Source organism: Sycon ciliatum, chromosome 10, assembly GCF_964019385.1.
Source record: "Sycon ciliatum chromosome 10, ocSycCili1.1, whole genome shotgun sequence".
NCBI lineage: Eukaryota > Metazoa > Porifera > Calcarea > Leucosolenida > Sycettidae > Sycon > Sycon ciliatum.
The window spans coordinates 9,443,471-9,465,754 of NC_088652.1; the positions used below are offsets into that span (position 1 = coordinate 9,443,471).

At 45.8% G+C, this 22,284-nt stretch overlaps 1 protein-coding gene across 1 annotated transcript in view; it reads left to right on the top strand.

Annotated features, from left to right (window-relative positions):
* The window catches only part of LOC135826304 (uncharacterized), a 101,119-nt gene that overhangs the window by 52,717 nt on the left and 26,118 nt on the right, over nucleotides 1-22,284 (top strand). The window contains exons 12-15 of the mRNA XM_065338927.1: nucleotides 3,297-3,471; nucleotides 11,541-11,822; nucleotides 13,847-14,023; nucleotides 19,267-19,338. Coding sequence (XP_065194999.1) covers nucleotides 3,297-3,471; nucleotides 11,541-11,822; nucleotides 13,847-14,023; nucleotides 19,267-19,338 — 706 coding nt within the window. The remainder of the gene's footprint in view (nucleotides 1-3,296; nucleotides 3,472-11,540; nucleotides 11,823-13,846; nucleotides 14,024-19,266; nucleotides 19,339-22,284) is intronic.

The following is a 22,284-nucleotide window of genomic DNA, read 5'->3' on the forward strand; positions in this document are numbered from 1 at the left end:
CGAATTGGAGTGCGCATCACCCAGATCCAGGTGATGACGTCACAGCGTGCAGCCAGGTAGCCACACCATCTAGCTGTGTACAAAATGGCCGTATTCGGAGTGCGTTCGATTGGGGAACCGTTTGTCGCAGCTTCTTCGGACCAAGACCATTCAATTAAGTGATACAAACACTACGTACCCTGTGATTTTCAGATCGGTAAACTTCGAGGTTATACCGTATTTTAGCCGTTTCCGAGTTGGACTTTTTCCGTCCGCATGCACTGGCCTCTACGGCTCTAGCAATGTGCTGTGTGCATGCTAGCTGTAGAATTATAGTGTAGTCAACAAACTCATCACACACGGAACTATTCCCGCACTGGCGTGCTGGGGTAGCTACAACAAGACTCGAGTCACTCAGAAAACTAGTCAACACACGGACTTGTCATGTACTACAGTCTACACTCGTATCAGTCGTACAGTCAGTCACGTAGTCCGAGAACGTGCGTTTCTCCTCGCCAGTGACGGTGGTTGTGCTTTGAGAAAGAAAATTTTAGTTTTCCGCTCCTGCCTCATTATTTTATGCTACAGCGGTGAGTGCACAACCGTGACAGGTGACAAAACAGCGAACAGCTCCTGGACCTTGAATTTTCAGATCCCGTAGCTTTGCGAGCGAATAGTCGTGCCAGTGGTTCAAAGAGCCTGCACTGTGACAAGTGACAAACCAGCAAACAGCTCCCGGACCTTGAATTTTCAGATCCCGTAGCGTTGCGAGCGAAGAGTCGTGCCCGTGGTTCAAAGAGCCTGCACTGTTTTCCAATTGAGTACTAGTAGTCCCAAATATGCCAAGTTAGTTCGCACCAAAACATCACCATGTGGCAGGCTACTGGAGTCTAAGCGAATCGGTATGGAACAACATTAGAGCACTCGCATCACTCTTCTCCATTTTGGCGACTCTGCTCTCCTGTCGCAATATGTGCGAATGCCGGACTGTTAATATTTGAATACATGTTACGAGTGCAATTTGAATTTACAGTATTTACAATTTGTCTTTACGTCGCACTCTTACCTAAGGTATATGCCAGGAGCGATAGGGTCCAGGTCCGCTGCCCATAGCTCAGTTATAGCTATAGTAAGTATTTGTAGTAAGGTAGCTTGACACATGACTAGCTTCGCTCTATAATCTTGTTCTGAAGTGAATTGCATTTGTGGAATTATTTTGATCTCTTCGATCGAACGGTCGATTTATTTGAACTGCATTTTCTGATTTATTTATTTTCCTTTTTTGCATGCACGCACTGGGAGCGCTCCAGTGCAGCCGCCATCTTAGCGTCGATACGCGATCGCGGGATTGCTATGCGTATACGATGCACTTCCCAAACTGGCTGGCTTTTGCACGCAGCAAAATCATTATCTATTTTTGGTTTCACATTTTTGCACCCAGTACGCTGGCATGGCATGCGTACACTGCCCTGCGAGCGAATCCTTTTTCGGAGCGCTCTCCTGTAGTGCTTCGTGTCCTTCTCTCGGTAGTTTTCTCTCTCCAAGCAGTGTTCTTTATGTGATGAAAGAAGTAACAACAAACCAGGTCTCTCCCATCATGGGCTTGAAGTTGTCGCGGCAGCTGCTGGCCAGCTGTCCGCGACAGTGTGTGCATGATTGTACAGTAGAAAGTTAAGTGTTTTACCACATCTCCAGCGATCTGATAATTATATCAGCCTCGTCTCCAATAGCTGCTGCTTCTTCATCAGTCGGAAACTCAGTAACGCTCACTCTTGACCGGCCCGCGCGGCCATTCCTTCAGCTGAATACCGAGGTTCTCAGCCCCAGACCGAACTCATGATGGTCAGCCATGGCGCATTCTCACCCTCACAAGGAGTTACGTCTTCGGGGTCGCTTGCACCACCTACTATCGGTCGCCAAATCATTTGAAATAGCACTGACACTATTGCTTTCACACACTCCTTTTGACCTAGCTGCACGCTATGACGTTGTGGAGGGTGTGGCGTGGCTGCATGACGTCATGGCGCAGCCCCCCGAAACTCAGTTTTTCAAACGGAAATATCTTGAGAACGCTTTGTCGGAGAGACGTGGGACCAACACCATTCGACTCAGCGCCCGAAACTCTACCGACCCTGAAATTTAAATTTTTCACCGGACTTGCCCTTTAATTATACTTTTAATTATCCTTATTGGCTCAGTATCAGTATAATAGCATTTTTTAAATGAAGGTAAGTATTAAGTCGCAAGTATCCACGCAAACACACACACATCCAGTCAAATAAGGCACTTGTCATAAAGTATCCGAACGTTTTCGGTCCCTTCTCATCAAGGATTGTTCAGGGAATGGCTCAAGTTGGAAAGACTAACCCCCCCCCCCCCCCACACACACACACAATGGTTGCCTCTTTGCTTTGTCATACCACAACCATTCAACGCGGTGAACCCCTCGATAGGTCATCCTAATAAAGTTATTATTATAATTATTATTAGTGCAATTAGGAGTATAATCGATGCAGACATGGCCAGACAACAACGAGTTCATGGAATTTTTTTAAGGATTTTTATGTTATTCAAAACCGATTTTCGTGTTCCGCTCATCAGTGAATAGTATCGGAACTGAGGGTACTGTGTACAAAAATAGAACATTTTATAACAGCATAATTAATTAAAAGTGTGAACAACAAAGGAAGTGCTACAGCATTACATAATAGGTGTCAAACATAGTGCTAACGTATATAACTGAGTGCAGCCACAAAGCAAGAGGTGATACAGTGCAACATGACACAACATTAGCTTTACGTATATAATATAACTGAGTGCAGCTTTGTGGCTGCACTCAGTTATATACGTTAGCACTATGTTTGACACCTATTATGTAATGCTGTAGCACTTCCTTTGTTGTTCACACTTTTAATTAATTATGCTGTTATAAAATGTTCTATTTTTGTACACAGTACCCTCAGTTCCGATACTATTCACTGATGAGGATAACACGAAAATCGATTTTGAATAACATAAAAATCCTTAAAAAATTCCATGAACTCGTTGTTGTCTGGCCATGTCTGCATCGATTATACTCCTAATTGCACTAATAAAATTGCTTTCTCCACGCCGACTATTATAATTATTAAACGTATATAGCGTAAAGATAATAAGATACCAACACTCATGACAAGGTGGACAATTATCAAGTTCGGAACGACACAAATGTTTTCGACACTTAATTTGCTCACTATGTTGTCACTATTATTATTTTCCTTCGAGATTTGTGTCGTTCTGAACTCGATTGATAATGATATTGCCTCTTGTTCCTACAGGGTGACTATCGTATTTATTCAATCTACTCTGGAAATGCACAATGCGGGGTTCGCTACCCGAGTTATCCAGACGGTCAAACAATTCGATCACACCAATGGCACGACTCATATTCAGTAGCACTGGATTCTCTAGAAATCTTTTGCAATAATAAGCGACCGTCGTTGCTTTGCGGCAGTAAGTACATGTACATGGGTATGATGCCATTCACGCTTGTCCACAGCTCAACAAATAGCACAGCTGAGCAGTTAAAAATTCAAGCCCACGCCAACCTCACAAGTGACACTGAGTAGAAACATTCGAAAAGTCTATTGAGATAAATGAAGAGTAGAGCCCGGATCAAGTAAGAGCTGTCTACTTCAAGTAGTTTGAATTAAGGTGAACGATAAAGCTTTAGAAACCATAAACCGAGTAAGAAGCCCTGATCAGCAAAACAGTCACATGCATTTTGACATCAAATTGATCAGGAACTGACTTTGAAGACGAGCGAAAGAAGAGACGCGGGGCCTGACAACTACTCGTCACCTTTCCATCCTTCTCGTCACTAGTCTTTCTTTCTGCTTGCGTGTGATTATCAGCTTGGTATGTCAAGCGACACGGCTGGGAGACCTGTGCACATACATCTACCTCCCTTTGGCTGCAGTGCTGGTGAGGATGACGACGAAGTGGATACTGTTTTGCGATGAACGACTCCTTCACTAGTCCTCACAATCGCCTCAGGTGACTGGGACGATTCAGAGCAAAGACCTCTCGATTCAAGTATTCGCGATTGGCAGATCAGCGAGTGCTAGTGCAAAACGAGAACGACGCACACCAGCGCTCATATCTTACACAGAAACGCATTAGATGGTTTTTGCTGACCCAGTCTCATTTTTAACCACAAAGAGTGGTGGAGACAGTTTTTTTTTGAATTTTGAATTCTTTATTCTCAAATTTTATTTTGTATCGCAGACCAAACGGGCAATGGTGCACAATATTATGATGGCGATACAGTAACGGCCAAAAGCCAAGGATACAACAAACAAACCTCCATGAAAGAGAGAAAAACACAGACTACAAATACTCAAAAAGAAAAAGAGAAAGGAAAAAAAGAAAGAAAACAAGTACAATTTGAAACTCGGGTATTGAGCCAATAATAAAAGTAGAAAGGAAAAGGACATATGGAAACAAGTTAAGAGTACCTCTCCACCACTGTAACTAGATACTATATACAGTCAGAAAATGCAACAACTAGGCACAAAACTGACAGAGTACTGAGACATTCGACGTCCTGACACCTAGCTTCAACACATTTCCGTAGCGCTAACCGACAGCCTTCCAACTTGGAAGGTTCAAGGTTATAGAAAGACCAAGTTGCCTACAGTCTCTTTCAAAAAGATTTACAATCAGGTGTGGGTCTTAAAAAGTATGAAGATAAGGGAAATTTGGACAACAAAGTACATAGAATGGCTTGTTAGGATACGGCAAATTGTTCTGTGAAGGTTTCGGAACAATTGGATCAGCCGTTAAGGAGTTAGAATTTCGGCCAGGTTTCCGGCCTTTTCCCATGGTTTACAATTTGCCCAGGAAGCCAGTATCGATTTTTTATCCTTTCCTTTTTGGCCTTGTGGTTATGAATGCTGTCTGCTGACCATGAAGTTGTGAGTTCAAATCCCAACCTATCCTCAAGTCAAACTTTTTTCATTCATTGTTTTGGTGATCAAGCTGGCACGAGACAAAGAAGATGGCTGCACCAAATAAAACGACTTGTTGTTGTTGTTGGAGCTCGCGCTTCCTGCCGAACTGACTGACACTTGACTGGCTCACGCCATGTGAACATACCCACAACACTGCAATGGTGTGAGTGAATATGGAAGTCATCGCGCTGTAGCTTTTTGAGATTTATTCTAGTATTTCAAGATTGCCAATTTATTTGAATTTAGCAGTCAACGCCTTCTTCTATCTGCGTTCACAAGCGTCTGCTTTTCTCAAAATGTCGTCGAAGTCACACGGATAGCTTTGCCAAGTCATGGCCTTGGGAATGAGTCCGTGTCGATGTCGTTTTCGTCACACGGTGAGTAAATTGCATCGCAGCTCAAAGAAACTATTTTGGTCACAAAACGAATTGGGACCCATGCCGCGCTCGTCAACATTTACAACACTTTCGTTTCGACATGTCCTCTCTGACTCCATTATCGATACGAGGAAGAACTCGTTTGTTGTAAACCAGACGACAGACGTACATGACTGTATCAACGACTTTTACGTGAGTGAGTTGTCATTTTTCCTGCTTTCGCGCGGAATATTTCTTCGAGTTCACAGTGAGTTTTTCCAGGCAGCGCTCGAGTGCTCATACGGTAAGACGCCAAACTCCGCGCAGGCGATCGCCAGGATTGCAAATCTTTTTGAAACGGACTGTAGTGCCTAGTTGTTGCACTTTCTGACTGTATATAGTATCTAGTTACAGTGGTGGAGAGTTACTCTTAACTTGTTTCCATATGTCCTTTTCCTTTCTACTAAAACAAGTTCAAGTCGACTATTCTTCAGACCATTCCCGTTTACAACCCCCTTTCAGGGTGTGAATTGTCACCTTACATTTTCTCAACAAGATAGACTTCCCGTTACCACATGCTCAGTTTCACCCTGTTCAAGGTCTCTCTCTCTCCCTCCTCCTCCTCTCTCTCTCTCTCTCCCTCCCTCTCTCTCTCTCTCTCTCTCTCTCTCTCTCTCTCTCTCTCTCTCTCTCTCTCTCTCTCTCTCTCTCTCTCTCTCTCTCTCTCTCGCTCTCTCGCTCTCTCTCTCGCTCTCTCGCTCTCTCGCTCTCCGTCTCTCTCTCTCTCTCCCTCTCTCTCTCTCCCGCTCCTCCTCTCGCTCTCAGGCTCTCACACTTTCCCACACAATCTCTCTTCTCTCCCTCACACTCATGGTGAGCGAATTTCACCTCACCTGCACAGCTTTTATAACCCCTACACTCCCTTAGTAGTCCACTATGTTCTTAGTCCACTATGTTCTTAGTCCACTATGTTCTTAGTCCACTATGTTCTTAGTCCACTATGTTCTTAGTCCACTATGTTCTTAGTCCACTATGTTCTTAGTCCACTATTTTCTTAGTCCACTATGTTCTTAGTTGGTTGACATTGGATAATCTCACGATGGCCTGTAGCTAGGGTCCAGCGAATAATGCGTTTGTATTATGCTAATGACAATGCTCCAAAAACTGCCTCATAATGGTGATTATGATGCTTAAACAAGGGCTATAAAAGCCTATAATGCTCTTGGTTTGGAACAAAAATGGAAGAAAGGCTGCACATTGTCAAACTTCCAGGAAGGGATTTTTGTAGCCGATTGGCCTCTGAAGCTGCTACAATACCTTTCACGAGCTCCACCACTTCTTAGCACTATCACGTCTCCTTTGGCTGCTCTCCATTGCAACTTTGATGCAGGGCTGTGGCTGAGTAGCGGGTGTATCAAATCTTTTTCCTTGCTTATCCATGCACTTCGAAGTATTGAGAGGTGAACCCATTATAGCTGGTGATCATTTGGATGCTGGAAGATTATCATGGGAAGGGGTATTCCTGCCAGAAGACAAGCTGCCATTGCTTCCACTCTGTGAAAAATGTCTTCATCTGAAACAGCTCGCGTGACGTCAACCTCGTCTCATTCAAGCCATGCAGGTCAGCTACCTTTCTCTCTTTCTTTTTTTTGTATGCGTTCCTTCTTCGTCAAATTTATTTTCGTGATTTTTTTGTAGTGTGTGTGCGCGCGGGTGTCCTTCATTAAAGGGGAAGTTAAGGCAAAAACTAAAATTTCACCAGTTGTAGTCTTCGGGGTGCTGAGTCGAATGGTCTTGGTCCGAGAAAGCTGAGACGCTCCCTTCCTACTTGAATCCCAATCGAACTCGCGCACTTCCACCGAAACTGGGTGACTGCGCCCTACGAGATGGGGATTTGTATGCAAAATGTCACTAAAAGCGCCATTTCGTTCTTATAAAAGCACGGATGACCGCGATTGGCCCATATGTTGTAGTCTTTTGGACGCTGAATCGACTGGTTTTGGTCCGAAAAGGCTGCGATGCAGCGTTCCTCCTTTATTCCCAATCGAACATGGTTGAAGAAGCGGTCACGTGCTCCTGGGTGCCAAAATCACCTGGTCACCACGCCAGCAGGCGACAACTTTCACACCAAGGTTCAACTCGAGTGACAGGACTGCACCCAAAAAAGGTCAAAACAGGCTGTAAGTTGTACCCTGCAGGCACGGTGACCAGGTGACTGGTGTACGCAGGAGCACGTGACCGCTTCTTCAACCATGTTCGATTGGGAATAAAGGCGGAACGCTGCATCGCAGCCTTTTCGGACCAAAACCAGTGGACTCAGCGTCCAAAAGACTACAACATATGGGCCAATCGCGGTCATCCGTGCTTTTAGAAGAACGAAATGGCGCTTTTAGTGACATTTTGCATACAAATCCCCATCTCGTAGGGCGCAGTCACCCAGTTTCGGTGGAAGTGCGCAAGTTCGATTGGGATTCAAGTAGGAAGGGAGCGTCTCAGCTTTCTCGGACCAAGACCATTCGACTCAGCACCCCGAAGACTACAACTGGTGAAATTTTAATTTTTGCCTTAACTTCCCCTTTAATATTAGGGGTCCGATCATGGTGAGCCACGCTATTTTATTTATGTCGTATATTAAAGTGTAACTAGGCTCTATTAGCTGTGCAAAATACTAGTCATCAGAATACAATTCAAGTCCCTCGTCGAACTCCAAAAGTTATTTTTTGTGCCATGTTTTTGAAGGGGCGTTTGGGCCCGTTGCTATTGCCAGTGTACATGTACACACTATAGTATAAGTAGTACAGGAACGTTGACGGTTGTAATGATCTGTAGTGCATTTTTTAGTACACACTTTTGTGAGGCCCGTGCGTTGTGTGAGTGTTTTTTTTGTTGTTTTGTTTTGTTTTTCTTCTCTTCTTCCTCGGTCATTGTTTCTCTCTATTTTTCTCATCGTCTTATTATTTCCCGGGAGGTCGCGGTTCTTTTCTCACTCAGGGGAGGTATGTTAGGTACCTCCTCCCGTACTTTTTCTAGCTGGCCTGCATGCACTCGCGCACTCACATTTTGTCTCCTTTTGTTCCGTTGGCCTGGGTAGCTACTTGCGCGCCCATAATTGCCATAGCTACCCAGGCCCTTTATCTTGCCGTTCAGACTTGATCTCTTCCTCTCTTTCTCACTCTTCAATAATCACCATGTGGTCGTTTCGTTCGTCTTGGTCTCTTGTCCTGTCTCTAATGAATGTCGTTCCACCAACCTACCTGTTCCCGTTGTAATGTCTAGATAATATGTCGTCAGTCGTCCTTTCTCGTAGTCAACACAACCAACTCCTGCAACGACACTAGCACAAAAAGCCGCTGCCCTCAACGAATTCTTCATTTCACAGAGCAAGCTGTTCGTGGCCAATGCGGATGAGCAAACTCCAGCCATCTACACCACCCCTGACATCCTCAGTCCCCTTCAAGAAATCTCGACTTCCCAAGCTGAGGTCGAAAACTCCTCCGCGGAGTTGATACCAACAAAAGCCCCGGGTTCGACTCTATTACAAACCGCTTACTCCAAGCAGCGGCTAAGGAACTTGCACCGTCGTTATCGTCCCTCTTTAATCTATCATTCCAAACCGGAGAAATCCCACAGGAGTGGAACAAATGCCACCATTACTCCAGTACCCAAGCCTGGTGACCCAACCCAACCAACAAACTATAGACCCATCTCTCTCTTGAGCACTACATCAAAAATCCAAGAAAAAATTGCACATCAACTCGTCTACAAGCACATCACACCCCACCTACCCAACCAGCATTCCGTGACAAAGACGGCACTGAGCAGCAGCTTGCCCGTCTCGTCCATACCCTCTCCACTGCGAGAGACGACGGGAAACACGGCAATGGCTGCTTTTTTGATCTAAGCAAGGCCTTCGATCGTGTGTGGCATGCAGGCCTTCTAGCAAAACTCTCCCACTATGGTGTCCAGGGCAACAAGCTGGAGTGGTTCCGACGGTACCTGTTGGGGCGTCGGCAAAGGGGTCCAGGTGGATGGCGACCTATCGCCTTTCCTCGAGATTCCTGCCAGCGTCCCTCAGGGATCTGTTCTTGGGCCGCTTCTATTCCTCGTCTACACCATAGACCTTCCACACGCATGTGAGAATCCCGGCACCACTGGTAGCCAATTTGCAGATGACACCGCTCTGATTTCCATAGCGAGAACTCTTCAAGACTGCACCCGAAACCTACAAGAGAGTGTCACAGCAGCTGGAGACTGGCTTCAAAGATGGCACCTGCTGGTTAACACAAAGAAAAAAGTCATCCTCCCGTTCTACCACAATAACCCCCCCCCCCCCCGAACAGCTACCCCAGATCACCCTCAGGAATAGTCCGCTTTCCGTAGCACAAAAACACAAACACCTCGGAATAATCTTTCAGCATGACCTCCGTTGGACGGAGCATGTTGAATACGTAGTCAAAAAATCACTTTTCGATCTTTCAATATTCTTTTTAGGCTAAGGTCTACACTCACCAGTGATTCTTTATCTCACATCTATCAGACATACATACTACCAAGAGTAGATAAACAAGAGTGTGCAACTCCGGATCTCTCCTGCACAATCTGCAGATACCCCGCGCCCACGGCGGAATTTTTTGTTTACGTCACCTTTTTTCAGAGAAACGCGGCTTTGCCGCAGAGCAGTGTGAGAGCACGTGCTGGGCACCGACCTTGTATACATAATTGTAGTAAAGCCCAGCCAAGTGCACGAGGGAAAACTCTCCAAAAGGCTCGCAGCGCGTGCGTCGTCGAAAAGATTACGTCAACAAAAAATTCCGCCGTGGGCCAATCCATCCGGAGTTGCACACTCTTGTTTATCTACTCTTGATACTACCTATATTCTCATATGCGAGCAATGCTCTCACACCGTTGTCACACACTTCCCTTGACAGGCTAGAACGACTCCAGCGGAAAGCCGCCAGAATATGTCTCCACCTTCCCCTTTACACACACTTAGAACACTCCCACCTTTTGCATCGCATCAAATGGCCAACATTATTTTCACGCTTTAAAGTTAAACATATACTCTTCGCGCATTCTCTGCGCCACGATTATGCCCCACCACATAATACTCTCGCTGCATACTGCTAGCAACGTGCAACCTTCATATAACCTCTCGTACTTGGCACTTGCCAACTCCGAGGACTGATCGCTGTCTCCATTCTCCCCTGTACAAGGCCCTTCATTACTTTAATTGCTTGCCCACCCAGCTTCGCGAAATCCCTTCTCGCACTCGCTTCAAATCCCAGATATCCCTGCTGTTGCACAACTCTGTATGCTCGTGTAGCGACCACCCCTGCCCATACACGTAAGTAGTCATTAACCCCTTGGCTCTGCCCACCCAATTCTTTCTCACTCTTTCTCCTTTCTTTCACTATTATCTCTTATTGGCCACTGGCTATCGTGAGAATAAAGATTCGAAACAACAACAGTGAGAGGACAGTGCAAACATACTCAAGAATAGGGCGAATGTAAGATAGATAAATGGAGGAGAGAGCAGAAGTGCTTTTAAAAAGCTACTAAGTACTGATATCTTCCCTCCTTGATTGACAGCTGAAAGTTCGAGAAAGTAATGTTCCATGTCGAGATGAGTTAAAGCTAGAAAAATACTACTACTCATAAATCTTTCGATTACGGACACAGATGAAAAACAAATTTAGATTCCAAACCCGAGCAAAAAAGGCATAGCACACCGCGAGCCATTTCATGGTTTCAGCAGGAGCCGTGTTCTGCAAGTGCCGGCACCTTTAAATTAACCCTATTCAATTAAGCTAGACGCTATGAAACCTGGCATTTCATTACTTTGAGACTGAAACACTATCTGAAGAAGTCACTTCATAATGGGCACAATTTGAACTATTCAGAGTTCCCGAACTGTGATACCTGTTTCCCAGTACAGAATCATCAAAATGATGGAAGCAGCTGTCAGAAGAAATTACGTTTCAGAACTGCATGGGGCTGTTGTGGGAAGTGGGTGTTGTTTGCCACAGAATGCGACGATGATTGTGATGGTGTAGTCAACGTACTTCGAAGTATCATTTTAAAATGTTGTCTTCCAAATTATAAAACACACGAAAGCACAAACTAATTCAACAACGCCATGTTTCTTCGGTGTCCATTTGAATTTCCCATACAATGAAAACTAAACCCTGAGCATTTCACCTTTCTTGTTTCCCAGAACGCACTACTCGAAAGATTGAAAGCTTGTGCGGAAATTGGAAAGTTCTCGTCCACACCAAGACTTTTGAAAAGCTGACTTACAATAATGCCCAGGATGCATGCCGCAGCAACATCGGATTTTTCCTGCCAAGTGCAGCACTATGGAATAAGGTATTGATTGAAATGAAGACAGGAGATGCCGGATGCAGACAACTTGCGGAAACGTTTGATCAAATCCCTCTCTGGTTCACGGTTCATGGCAGAGAACCAGACACAAGGCATTTTGCGTCGGTTTGTGTTGGTAAGTAGTGGGAAATCAAGAAAAGGCTGTTATACCTTGAACATTTGCAGGTGAAGCATTGCGTTGTACACATTTGAAAGTGGTTTGTTAACTGGCAGCCGCTCTTTGGAGAGCTTCAACACATTTGGCATGTGCATACATTTTGTGTAGAAAATGATCATGTCATGCGCACAGTGAAGCCAACATAGGCGAACGCATGTGTTGCATAGATGCGAAGTTGAGTGGATTTAGATTATAGATGCGAAGTTGAGTGGATTTAGATTATAGATGCGAAGTTGAGTGGATTTAGATTATAGATGCGAAGTTGAGTGGATTTAGATTATAGATGCGAAGTTGAGTGGATTTAGATTATAGATGCGAAGTTGAGTGGATTTAGATTATAGATGCGAAGTTGAGTGGATTTAGATTATAGATGCGAAGTTGAGTGGATTAAGATTATAGATGTGTAACTAGTACAGTCGTAGTATATTGAATTGCTACTCACTGCATGCATTTTTAAAATGTACTGACTTGCTTGATAATTATTGTATTGATGCTCGTGTAGAGGAGAAATGTTGAGGCTGAGTTTTTTTAGGGGTGAAACGACTGACCCAAATCACTTACAACGACTATACTCACTCCTGTCAACTGGCTATCGACTGGTTATCAACTGAAATTGTCCTCAGACATGAACACGCACACAGCATATTTACGGATACATTCATGCGCATGCATGGTTACACACCCATGCACAAGAGAACAGAAACATACAAGCACATTGCTGGTTTCAACACATTGCACATTGTAGATTTCAATGTTCCAACAGACCCGTATCAACTAAACCGTATCGACTGGCCAGTCGATTTATCGACTCCATCGTTTCACACTTGGAATTTTTATAGGAATCAAAAAAGCAGACGAGGTTTCTACAATTCGTTTTATTGCCTCAAAAGTCGTGACGAACTTAGCCATTTGAAACTCAGTTGAACGGTCCACCTCTCCACCTCTCCACACTGCACACTGCACTCTTGGCCCACATTCACCACACCCCGGGCGAGAAGTTCCTTTTTGAATAGATGTTCTATATCCTCCAAACAGCTGTTTCGTTCAGCACCCAGCAACGTATCTCTGGCACTGGTGCTTCGTCTGGTCTTCCGTTCGTCTCAACTCGTCGTCACATCACTATTGAACCACTCATTATGCATGTTGCGATGATGTGTGGCAATGTTAGTGCGAACGTCTAATCGATTGTCTGCTTCACGCGCTTGTCTAAAGTCTAGCGCCAACTATATGCATGCCGAGGCTGCACGCTGCATTTAGTCATCGCCTTTAGACCTTTCGTCACCTTCGACGTCCTTGGTTATGTCAAATTCTAAGCCTGAAAGATCGCAATTTCACTTTTACATTGACCTTATCAAATATACTTATTCCTTTATCTGAGGAGCTCTCAATAAGCGGAACAGCTGTCTGTAGGATGTGGGACATCTATCCAAGAACAAGCTTCCTCGCTATAGTGTGGTGAATGTGGGCCGAGAGTACGGTGTGCATAGGTGGACAGCATCTGTTCCGGAGGATGAAGTTTCTACGCTGACATGGATGATATTATGTCCTAGCACCAAAGTCAATACATGAAAGCTTTCACCTGACCAGGGGTAAATGCACATTCCCATTCGTAGTCGGGGTATACCGGCGTATGCTCTCATATATGCTCTCTTACCGGCGATACTCAGCAAACTATTCAGCGGTGTACTGCACCCCGTGTACTCGTAGCGTAATCCACACAAAGTCATGTCAATGAAAATGAAAAGTTCATGTCACTTCATTTCTCAAAATCTGAAGACCTCAGAATTCTTCGACTATGTAAGGGGTCATGTAGTGTACTTTGGGTTATGTGGTGGGTGGCTGACAGTACAGAATGGCTATCCTTGAATCAATCAATTCCACTGCTCATAATACATTTCTCGCCAAGTACGCTCACTGCTTTGCGGTATCTTGTGTTTAGTGCTTTGACCACTAATTCGTGCATTTGACTTTATGTGCTTCAGGAGCACGTTTGCTAGCCGGTTCGATGACCAGCCGGGGTATTCACAGGTATGAAGGCTTTCAGTACATTGACGAAGAAGGTCATGTGACGTGCAAGCAGGGCTACAGAAAATCCGTGCTCGAGAACACCCCTGCCTATCCTTATAAGGGAATGTGGCAAAATACTGCCGGTTGTTACAGTAAGTTCTAACGGATCGTTCAAAACCTTGTCAAAGAAAGCAAAGACGGCGTCTAATCCAAACGTCGGAGCTCACGCTTCCTGCCAATTGACTTTATTTTCATTTATAAGAGTTGGGAAAACTTCAAATTTCAAAGGATCAGTTGGGGAAGTGACCTGCTTGAAAAGAGAAAAAATATGCCAGACCCGCGCGGGACCGTGCTTGTCATAAGCAATGCTCTAACCAGCTGAGCTATGGGACAAGGCCGAACCTAGAAGGCGTTGACCAGTCAAAAAAGAACTTCACTGTTAGCTTGAGACTCGGCTGCAGGTCGAGTTCTCCGCATCCATAGCAGCGCCACCGCACTCCAGATTCAAGGCGCAGGTGTGGCGCCTAAAGAGTTGTGAGTTGAGTAGATCTGGCCCACCACAAAGTGGGCTTCACTCCAAAGGCAGCTCAGAACATGTGCCACACATACTGATGGCACTTGGGCCTTTCTCCCTCTCCCAGGGGATCAACCACAGTCAGCTTCGTACTAAACGTACTACCAGAGGCGAAAGACAGTGATTAATTTCCCCCTGGGTGAGGGAAAAGACCCAAGTACCACTAGTATGTTTGGCACGTGTTGTGAGCTGCCACATGTTGTGAGGTCCAAATGTCAGCCCTTCTCCACCCCCCCCCCCCCCCTTATGACTGCACCCGTCTGTATTGAGTATCTGAGGCTTAAATCATTTTTGATTTATTCCCTGTGAGAACTCAGAATGGAAAAGGGAAGGAATGGTATCTCTGTGCCCATCAGGTGTGGACAGCATCAGTAAAGTTTTCTTTCGAAAGAGCGATGGCTATACAGCTGTACAAAATTACCGTCCTTTTGGCATGGAACCTTAAAGCAGTGTTCCCAACTGGCGCGTGGACATGGTACGCTTGCGGTTCATGCGTGCCCAAAAGCGCGCTCAGACTTTCACAAAAAACAACAATCTGAGTCGTATTTAGCGTGTGGGACACCTTCGAGTACTAATATTTTGACCCGCCAGTCAAAGTGACTGGCATGTACCCTGGTACGCGCTGAAAATTCCATGTTGGAATTCCCATTTCGGCGCGTTTCCGTGCGCATGGCGCCCCAAAAGCCAGCAAAAATACGCACAAACGCGTGGTCTCACGCGTACACGCACCAGTTGTGAACACAGCTTAAGAGAGCATGTCTGAGAAAACCAGAAAAGCTTGGCTGGGTCATACCTCCGAATTCGGTCAAATTTGCAAGTAGGTTTCGTTTGGGGTCTAGAAAAACGAAACCAAATGATTCGTTGCAGTGCTAAAATAGCCAGTATCAAGGACCATAACGTGACTGTTATGAACTGCTATGTTAGGTGCCTTATGACTATTGTTTCACAATGTATGTTGCTATGCATGCTGTGTACACGCTCACCCATGCGCGCGCCTCCGCTTTATGTGTACACCTAGGTACCTCTCATGCCATGCATGTGTCTAGCCACGTGCTTAGCTGCGCTGCATATATGTCATGTCGCCGGAAAGGCGCGAGTGGTCCGCGATCTGCAGTGATGCGTACCTTCCATTGTTTTTGTCGCCTTTCAGTTTTTCTTAGTTTTTGTCAGCTGTGTAGCTGCACTTCTTTCTCAGATTGCATGCCCGTCTTTCTTTAGTTCAGTCGATCTTTAGTTCAGTGTGCTTCAGTTCTTCAGTTCTAATAACTTCTATGTCTCTCCCAACTCTCTTGTAAATATAATTTATTTCCTAATCCGAAGTGTTGCGTTAGTGCTGGCTGGTCGAACGTGGGTTCCACTACATGACCATTTTCAGCGTTTGTTTTCCTGAGCGATGCACTGCAAGACAGTTGACTATCTCCACTACGACCCAGGGCAGAATGATCTCGTAAAAAGCGCTCCTCGCTGTCTGGAAATAAACTGTTTCACCAATTCAGGAAGGAAAATGCCGAGCTTCGATCACTAAACTTGAGATTTTTCAATATGTTTTTGCACTGCTGCTAGCGAAATTCGAGTTGCTCAGGGAAGGAAATGCTTGTTGCTTGGCGTAACAAAGGTTATGACTCCGTAGAGGCGGCTTCGCTGCAGTGTTTGGCATGCTGGCGTCTGGAGTGGTGTTGGAAAAACAGCACACCTCGAATCAACGACGGTTGTGACAAAGGCTTCATCCGCCCAACCATGGAATATGCTCCCCTAGTCTGGCAAGGCGCAGTCCGGTCCAACCTCGCGAAGCTTGACCGCAACCAGCAACGGTGTATGCGCAGCGTTGGCGCTGGGACCATGCTCCCAAGCTTATCAGTGCATCGGCAAGTCTCGGGACTGTGCTACCTGTTCAAGCTGCACTACATTTCCGGTCCGGTACAGCTGACAGACATGCTGCCACCTGCTGCCTCTGAGCCCGCCCCAGACCACCCCAGAACCCGCCACCAACATCAAGTGAAACACTCCCATGCCTTCCAGTTGTCAAATCCCCTCCCCGCAACAAGTCCTGACATCCTACACCGATCCCTCCCATTCGGCCTACTCACAACATGGAATGCTCTACCCTCTGCCATCCAGAACGCTCCCCCATCCAAGGCAGCGCTGCAACGCTTCAAAGTAGCAGTGTACAAGTGCCTCCTTGAGCTAACCTGTGGGACTGCTGTCGACGTGTACACCACAGACTAGCATACTACCTGATGGCTTAATTCTTTCTTCTTTCTTTTTAACGACCCCCCCCCCCCCCCCCCCGGTGCGCGTTGTGTGCAAAGATACCGAGATGTTTGGCCGGAGGAGTCCACAACGCCCCACCAACACAGCTGCCATCGTGGATACTACTGTCGTGGACATGGAAATCCGGTCGCACGTCTAGCGGCCCCAGGGCGCTTGCCATGCAGCCGTAGCACTAACATATAATGTATTATGATGCGCTGCTGCTGCTGCTTCTGCTGCTGCTGGTCACATCGGATCGACAGGATTGTGCAATACATACAATGACTTACGTTTGGTACGCGCTGAGGGCGCCGGCCCCGGCCAATTGACTGGATTTCCATGTCCACGACAGTAGTAGTCAGCCCCGACTCAATGGTTGTTTGTTCTGTCAACCCGCAAGGGAGCGAGAACTGCCCGGAAGACGCTCCCAGATTTCCCTGCTGTAAAAGCTGAATTTCTGATGGTGGTGGTAGAGCACGACGTTTCTCCGATGATGGTGGTCAACTGCGATCAAACCGGAGCAAGGATGATCCCAGTAAACAAGTGGACAATGGCGGAGTAGGGCAGTCGGCAGGTGGACATTGTTGGTCTCGACGACAAGAGAGAGATGACTGTGCTGCTTGGCGTTTCTGCTGCAGGTCAAGTGTTGCCTCCTCAGCTGATTTACGCTGGGAAGACGACCCGCTGCCATCCTTCCGGGAATGTACCGCCTGGGTGGAATGTAACACATTCCAACAATCGCTGGTCCAACGAAGTCACCATGTTGGAGTTTATTGACCGAGTGCTCGTCCCGTTCTTTGCTAGTGAGCGTGAACGTCTGGATCTTGCGGACACGCAATGTGGCCTCCTCATCTGGGATGTCTTTGCTGCACACCGTTGTGCTGCAGTATTGAAGGGGCTCTCGGATAAAAAACATCAATGTTCTATTCATCCCTGCTGGCTGCACCGGCATGCTGCAGCCTCTTGATCTGACTGCCAACGAGCCCTTCAATTGCCAAATAAAGAACCAGTCATGAACTGTCATTCGCAGAGGCGGGCATCACAGCTGCACTTTCACCTCCTACTTCATCTGCTGCTGCATCCTCTGCTGCTCTGTCTTTTGCTGCTGCATCCTCTGCTGCTCCGTCTTCTGCTGCTCCGTCTTCTGCTGCTCTGTCTTCTGCTGCTACCGCTGCTCTGTCTTGTGCTGCTACCGCTGCTCCGTCCTCTGTTGCTCCACCTTCTGCTCTATCCTCTGCTGCTTCTGCTGCTCCATCCTCTGCTGTTCCGTCCTCCACTGCTCTGTCCTCTGCTGCTTCGTCATCTGCTGTTGATTATGCTTATGATTCTGCTGCTCCGTCTCCTGTGGCTGCTGTCGCTTGGGTTGACCGTACCTCTCACGGTGTTTAGATGCTTTCCTCTACAGACATTGCTATTGCTGTTGTGCCAGCTGAAATCTCTACTAGCACTAGTACATCCTTTGACTTTGAGATTGATCTGTACTGTGCTTGAAATGTAACATATTTATTTTACAAAAAATGTACCAGTATGCTAGTAATCACATTTAATACATCCAACAATTTTTTTACTGTCTCAGTCTGAGAAAATCATTAACTTTTCAAATCGTTAACCTGCAAAGATCAGAATATCGTTAAGGGTTGGTTTACATATCACCGGTACGCGCCGGGAGTCAACGGGAGTGGGCCTCTTGCAACCTCTCCCGGCGCATTACGATTATGTGAACCAGTGCAGTCGTAACAAAATCATACGGTAACATATCGCGAGGGACCGCCGACAAAGTTGGACAGTGCCTAACTCTTGCGATCTGCCCCGGCACCGATCCCGTACGATTGTGACCAAAAGTGGTTTGTGAACCGTTTGCGCCGGTGATCGCCGGCTGCAGGAAGCCAGACTTTGTCAAAAGTTCAAACCAAGGCTCGTGCTAAATTGTCCAAAATTGAAGCTAGAGACGAGGTTCGTTCGCCATTCTTGTAATCGCTTCAAGGTGGCAAATAGGTCAGCATACCAACCCGTCCTTTTCGGATGATCTGCTTGACTGTTGTGCAACTTATGAGACAAATACAATTGAAAAAATAAAAAATACGATGTATACATTGGCAAGTTCTTGTGACTTCATCAACGTTTGCATGCATAATTTCGACACCATCGCTTACTAGACTGCAATAAAATGTGTAGAAGTAGTTTCCTGATCTCCAGGAAAAGGTGGCAACCAGTGGTCATCACCGAAAGACCTTGAACTACTGAAGAAACGAAGAATTCAAGCTTCAATTGGCAAATCTGTCTTAGCATTTGGACACATTCTGTACTACTTTGTAGTAGATTTGGTACTCAAACCGTATGCGCAACGGATCGGGAGCTGGCTCACCGCCGATGTCTTGCGACACCGATTTTGCTTATGTGAACCAACCCTAAGTTAATATGATTTACAGTAAGCAAAATCGGCGGTGCAAGACATCGCAAGACATCGTCGGTGAGTCAGCTCTCAGCTCTTTGGTCTCGAGCAGGTTTGTGTTCGTTGTGAAAATAAAAAAATTAAAACAGGGTCTGCTTGTGTGTTGTTTGCTTGTTTAGAGCATGTGGGTGTACAAGGAGGAACCCAACTCAATCAAGTAAGAGAAGACGGGTCCCGGAAGATATTTCAACGTAAGTCTTTGTATGTGTGTGTATGTGTATGTGTGTGTGTTTGTGTGTGTGTGTGTCTGTTTGTGTGTGTGTGGGGGGGGGGGGTGTGGGTGTGGGTGTGGGTGTCTCTGTCTGTCTGTCTGGCGGTCTGTCTGTCTGTCTGGCGGTCTGTGTTGTGCTGCTGTCTGTCTGTCTGGGTGTTTGTGTGTGTGTGTGTGTGTTTGTGTGTTTGTGTTTGTGTGTGTGTGTGTGTGTGTTTGTATGTGTGTGTGTTTGTGTGTGTGTATGTGTGTGTGTGTTGGGGGGGGGGAGCGGGATCTATGTGTACTCATCTACATGTAGTTATGAAGACATAAGAGAAGGCTGCCTTCGACTTGTTTAGATTCTCAAAATGTTGGCCGTGTCTTGTGTTGAAAGGGTCGTATTTCTGATCATTACGGTACCAGCAAGTGTGATCGACAATTAGTGCAATAATGCAAGCAGTGGAGACATTCTAGCCTTGACCCTTTTCATCATTGTGATTGGTAGCAAGACGAATCCTTGAACACAAGATCTTTGATTGAAATTTTCAAGTTTTGCACATGGCTATGAACGTTTATCATTCTCTTTCCAAATGATACCAGAGAAATCAATGTCGTAAATGTCACACCATCTCCTACAAAAAAACCAGCTCCTGTCTGTTTTAATGGACATCAAAGCTTGGACTCGTCATCAATAATATCTGATGATAAGGACATTCAGCTTTGAGAAGAACATGCCACACAACAGCTTTTAGAAAAGATCTTCGATGTTCGGTAAAGTGTATTGGTGAACTGTCCCGTTTTGCTTCGTAACTGAAACGATGCAGGGTGCACAATCTGACGACGCGTGCATCCTCCATACACGACAGTTGGACTTCTACAACCAACTGTAGCACATAAAGGTCTGAGTGAGCTCTGTGAATTGTGGCTTAGTGTGGTCTGACATCGAAAATCGAACCACGCCATTCTCTCCGGTGCCGTTCCAGATTTGACTGTGACAGGAGCTCACATTGTGCTCATGTTGACATTGAATGCAATATTCCTATTCAGGCATAATAGCTCCAAACAATCACAACCCACAACATGGGGACCATGACCTTTGAGGCTATAGAAAGTGAATTTGGCTGACACTCATCAAATAATAATAATGTTGTGCTGCACATGGACTCAAGCGGCTCTTGCGTGGCACAAAACTGATAGGGGTAGTAAGACATTGAATGAGCTGACACATTCATGTGCATGTCGCTCCAACAGATCCATGAAGAACAAACCAGAAACCTTCCAACATATAATGGGGTATTCACACGACAGGCAAATCCATGTGCACCGGAAAGTTGCTATGGTATTTTACCTGTGAACGAGAGAAGTGGCTGAAAGTGGCTGAAAAGTGCAAGCGAACTGGGGGCCCACTTTCACGATAATCGTGGCGTGCAAGATACATTTACACCAAAAAGCGCGAAACAAGACTTGATTTTTAAACGCGGCTCTTTAGAGCATAATAATTATTGTATGCATGTTTTTGAAAATTTGAAATACCCATGGCTAGTGGTCAGTGAAGCATTCAAAAATGCAAACGTGCCTGTCGTCGAGTGCAGCTGTGTGAATCCACACAGTCACTTTTCTCGTATGTCACTCCCTGTAAAACGTGCAAGTGCCTGTCGTATGAATACCCTAAAAGAAGCAGGTACGGAAAGGTGGAAGAAAAGTTATATTTCTCGCCGGCCGAGCGGAGCGAGTGAGGCGAGAAATGATTTCTCGCGCAACAAAATTATTTTTCTTGCGAATATGGAATCTGATGTTTTCTCTTTTTGTTGCTGTTCTTTTTGCCTGGCTCCTTACTCATTTTTTTTTAGTCACATCTGGCTGCGGCCTACTGCCCTCACTCTGTGTGCTCCTGCCTCTGTTGTCTGGGTCCATGTCGTTATGTCGGTGTATGTGGAAGGAAAGCACAAGAAGTTGTGCACGAGCTAAGCTCTTGCATTTCATCGCCCAGTTGTAGGTAGACTAATTTGTCCAATGGTCCTACTATTCTAACCACCATCCCGTTACGATTGACATTCTGCATTGTAAAATTTGGGCCTTTATTTTGCTTGTTTCATGTGGCTAACCAACGGCATTGCGAACTGGAGTCCATTGTATGAACTACAGGTCTGCTCTCGATATAACAACTCTCACTTGTACATAAACCTCGCTAGTACATAAAAAAGTCAAATCCCGCGCCGAAACAGCATCACTCCCATACAAATTTTGTTCTGGACAACGTAATCCTACATAACATAAACCTCGGCATAACGCACGCTACGGCGCGGTCTCCGATGTGCACACTATCGATACAACGTAGATTCACGTGCGCGGTACAATCAAGCTGTAGCCGTAGCTGGCCAGTTTAGTCCTATTGTGCATATATTCTGCGGCATTGATGGTATCTGATGTCGATGGTGGTACAGTGTGTATATGTTTGCACGGTTGAATCCTCCTTGCAATACCCTTCATTTCAAGGTACATCTTGTATTTTACACATGGTTTTCTACATAACATAACTCTCGATATAGCATAATTTTTGCGTGGTCCCAGAGATTACGTTATAATTATGGAGAGTAGACCTGTATACGTGTATCACCCACATTCATTACAACTGTGATGGCGCATCAAGCAATAGTAGTAGAATACTTAGCACCCAGAAACTCAACTGTCTGAATTGTTCCCATTCACTATAGTAGAATGCCGATTATCTGGATGTCAGCTATCCGGATGATCGATATCCGGATCACTTGGTCGGATGGGTTATGCCAAAGACGAAGCTTCGAAGCTGATCGAATATTGTGATCTCTTGCTTCGGAAACTTCTTCAGCTGAGCACCCTCAGCTGAGCACCCTCACAGCTTAGACAATGAGCTCCATTCTGATTTTAACACACGTTCTCGCGGAACATGGGTGAGTCTCCATAC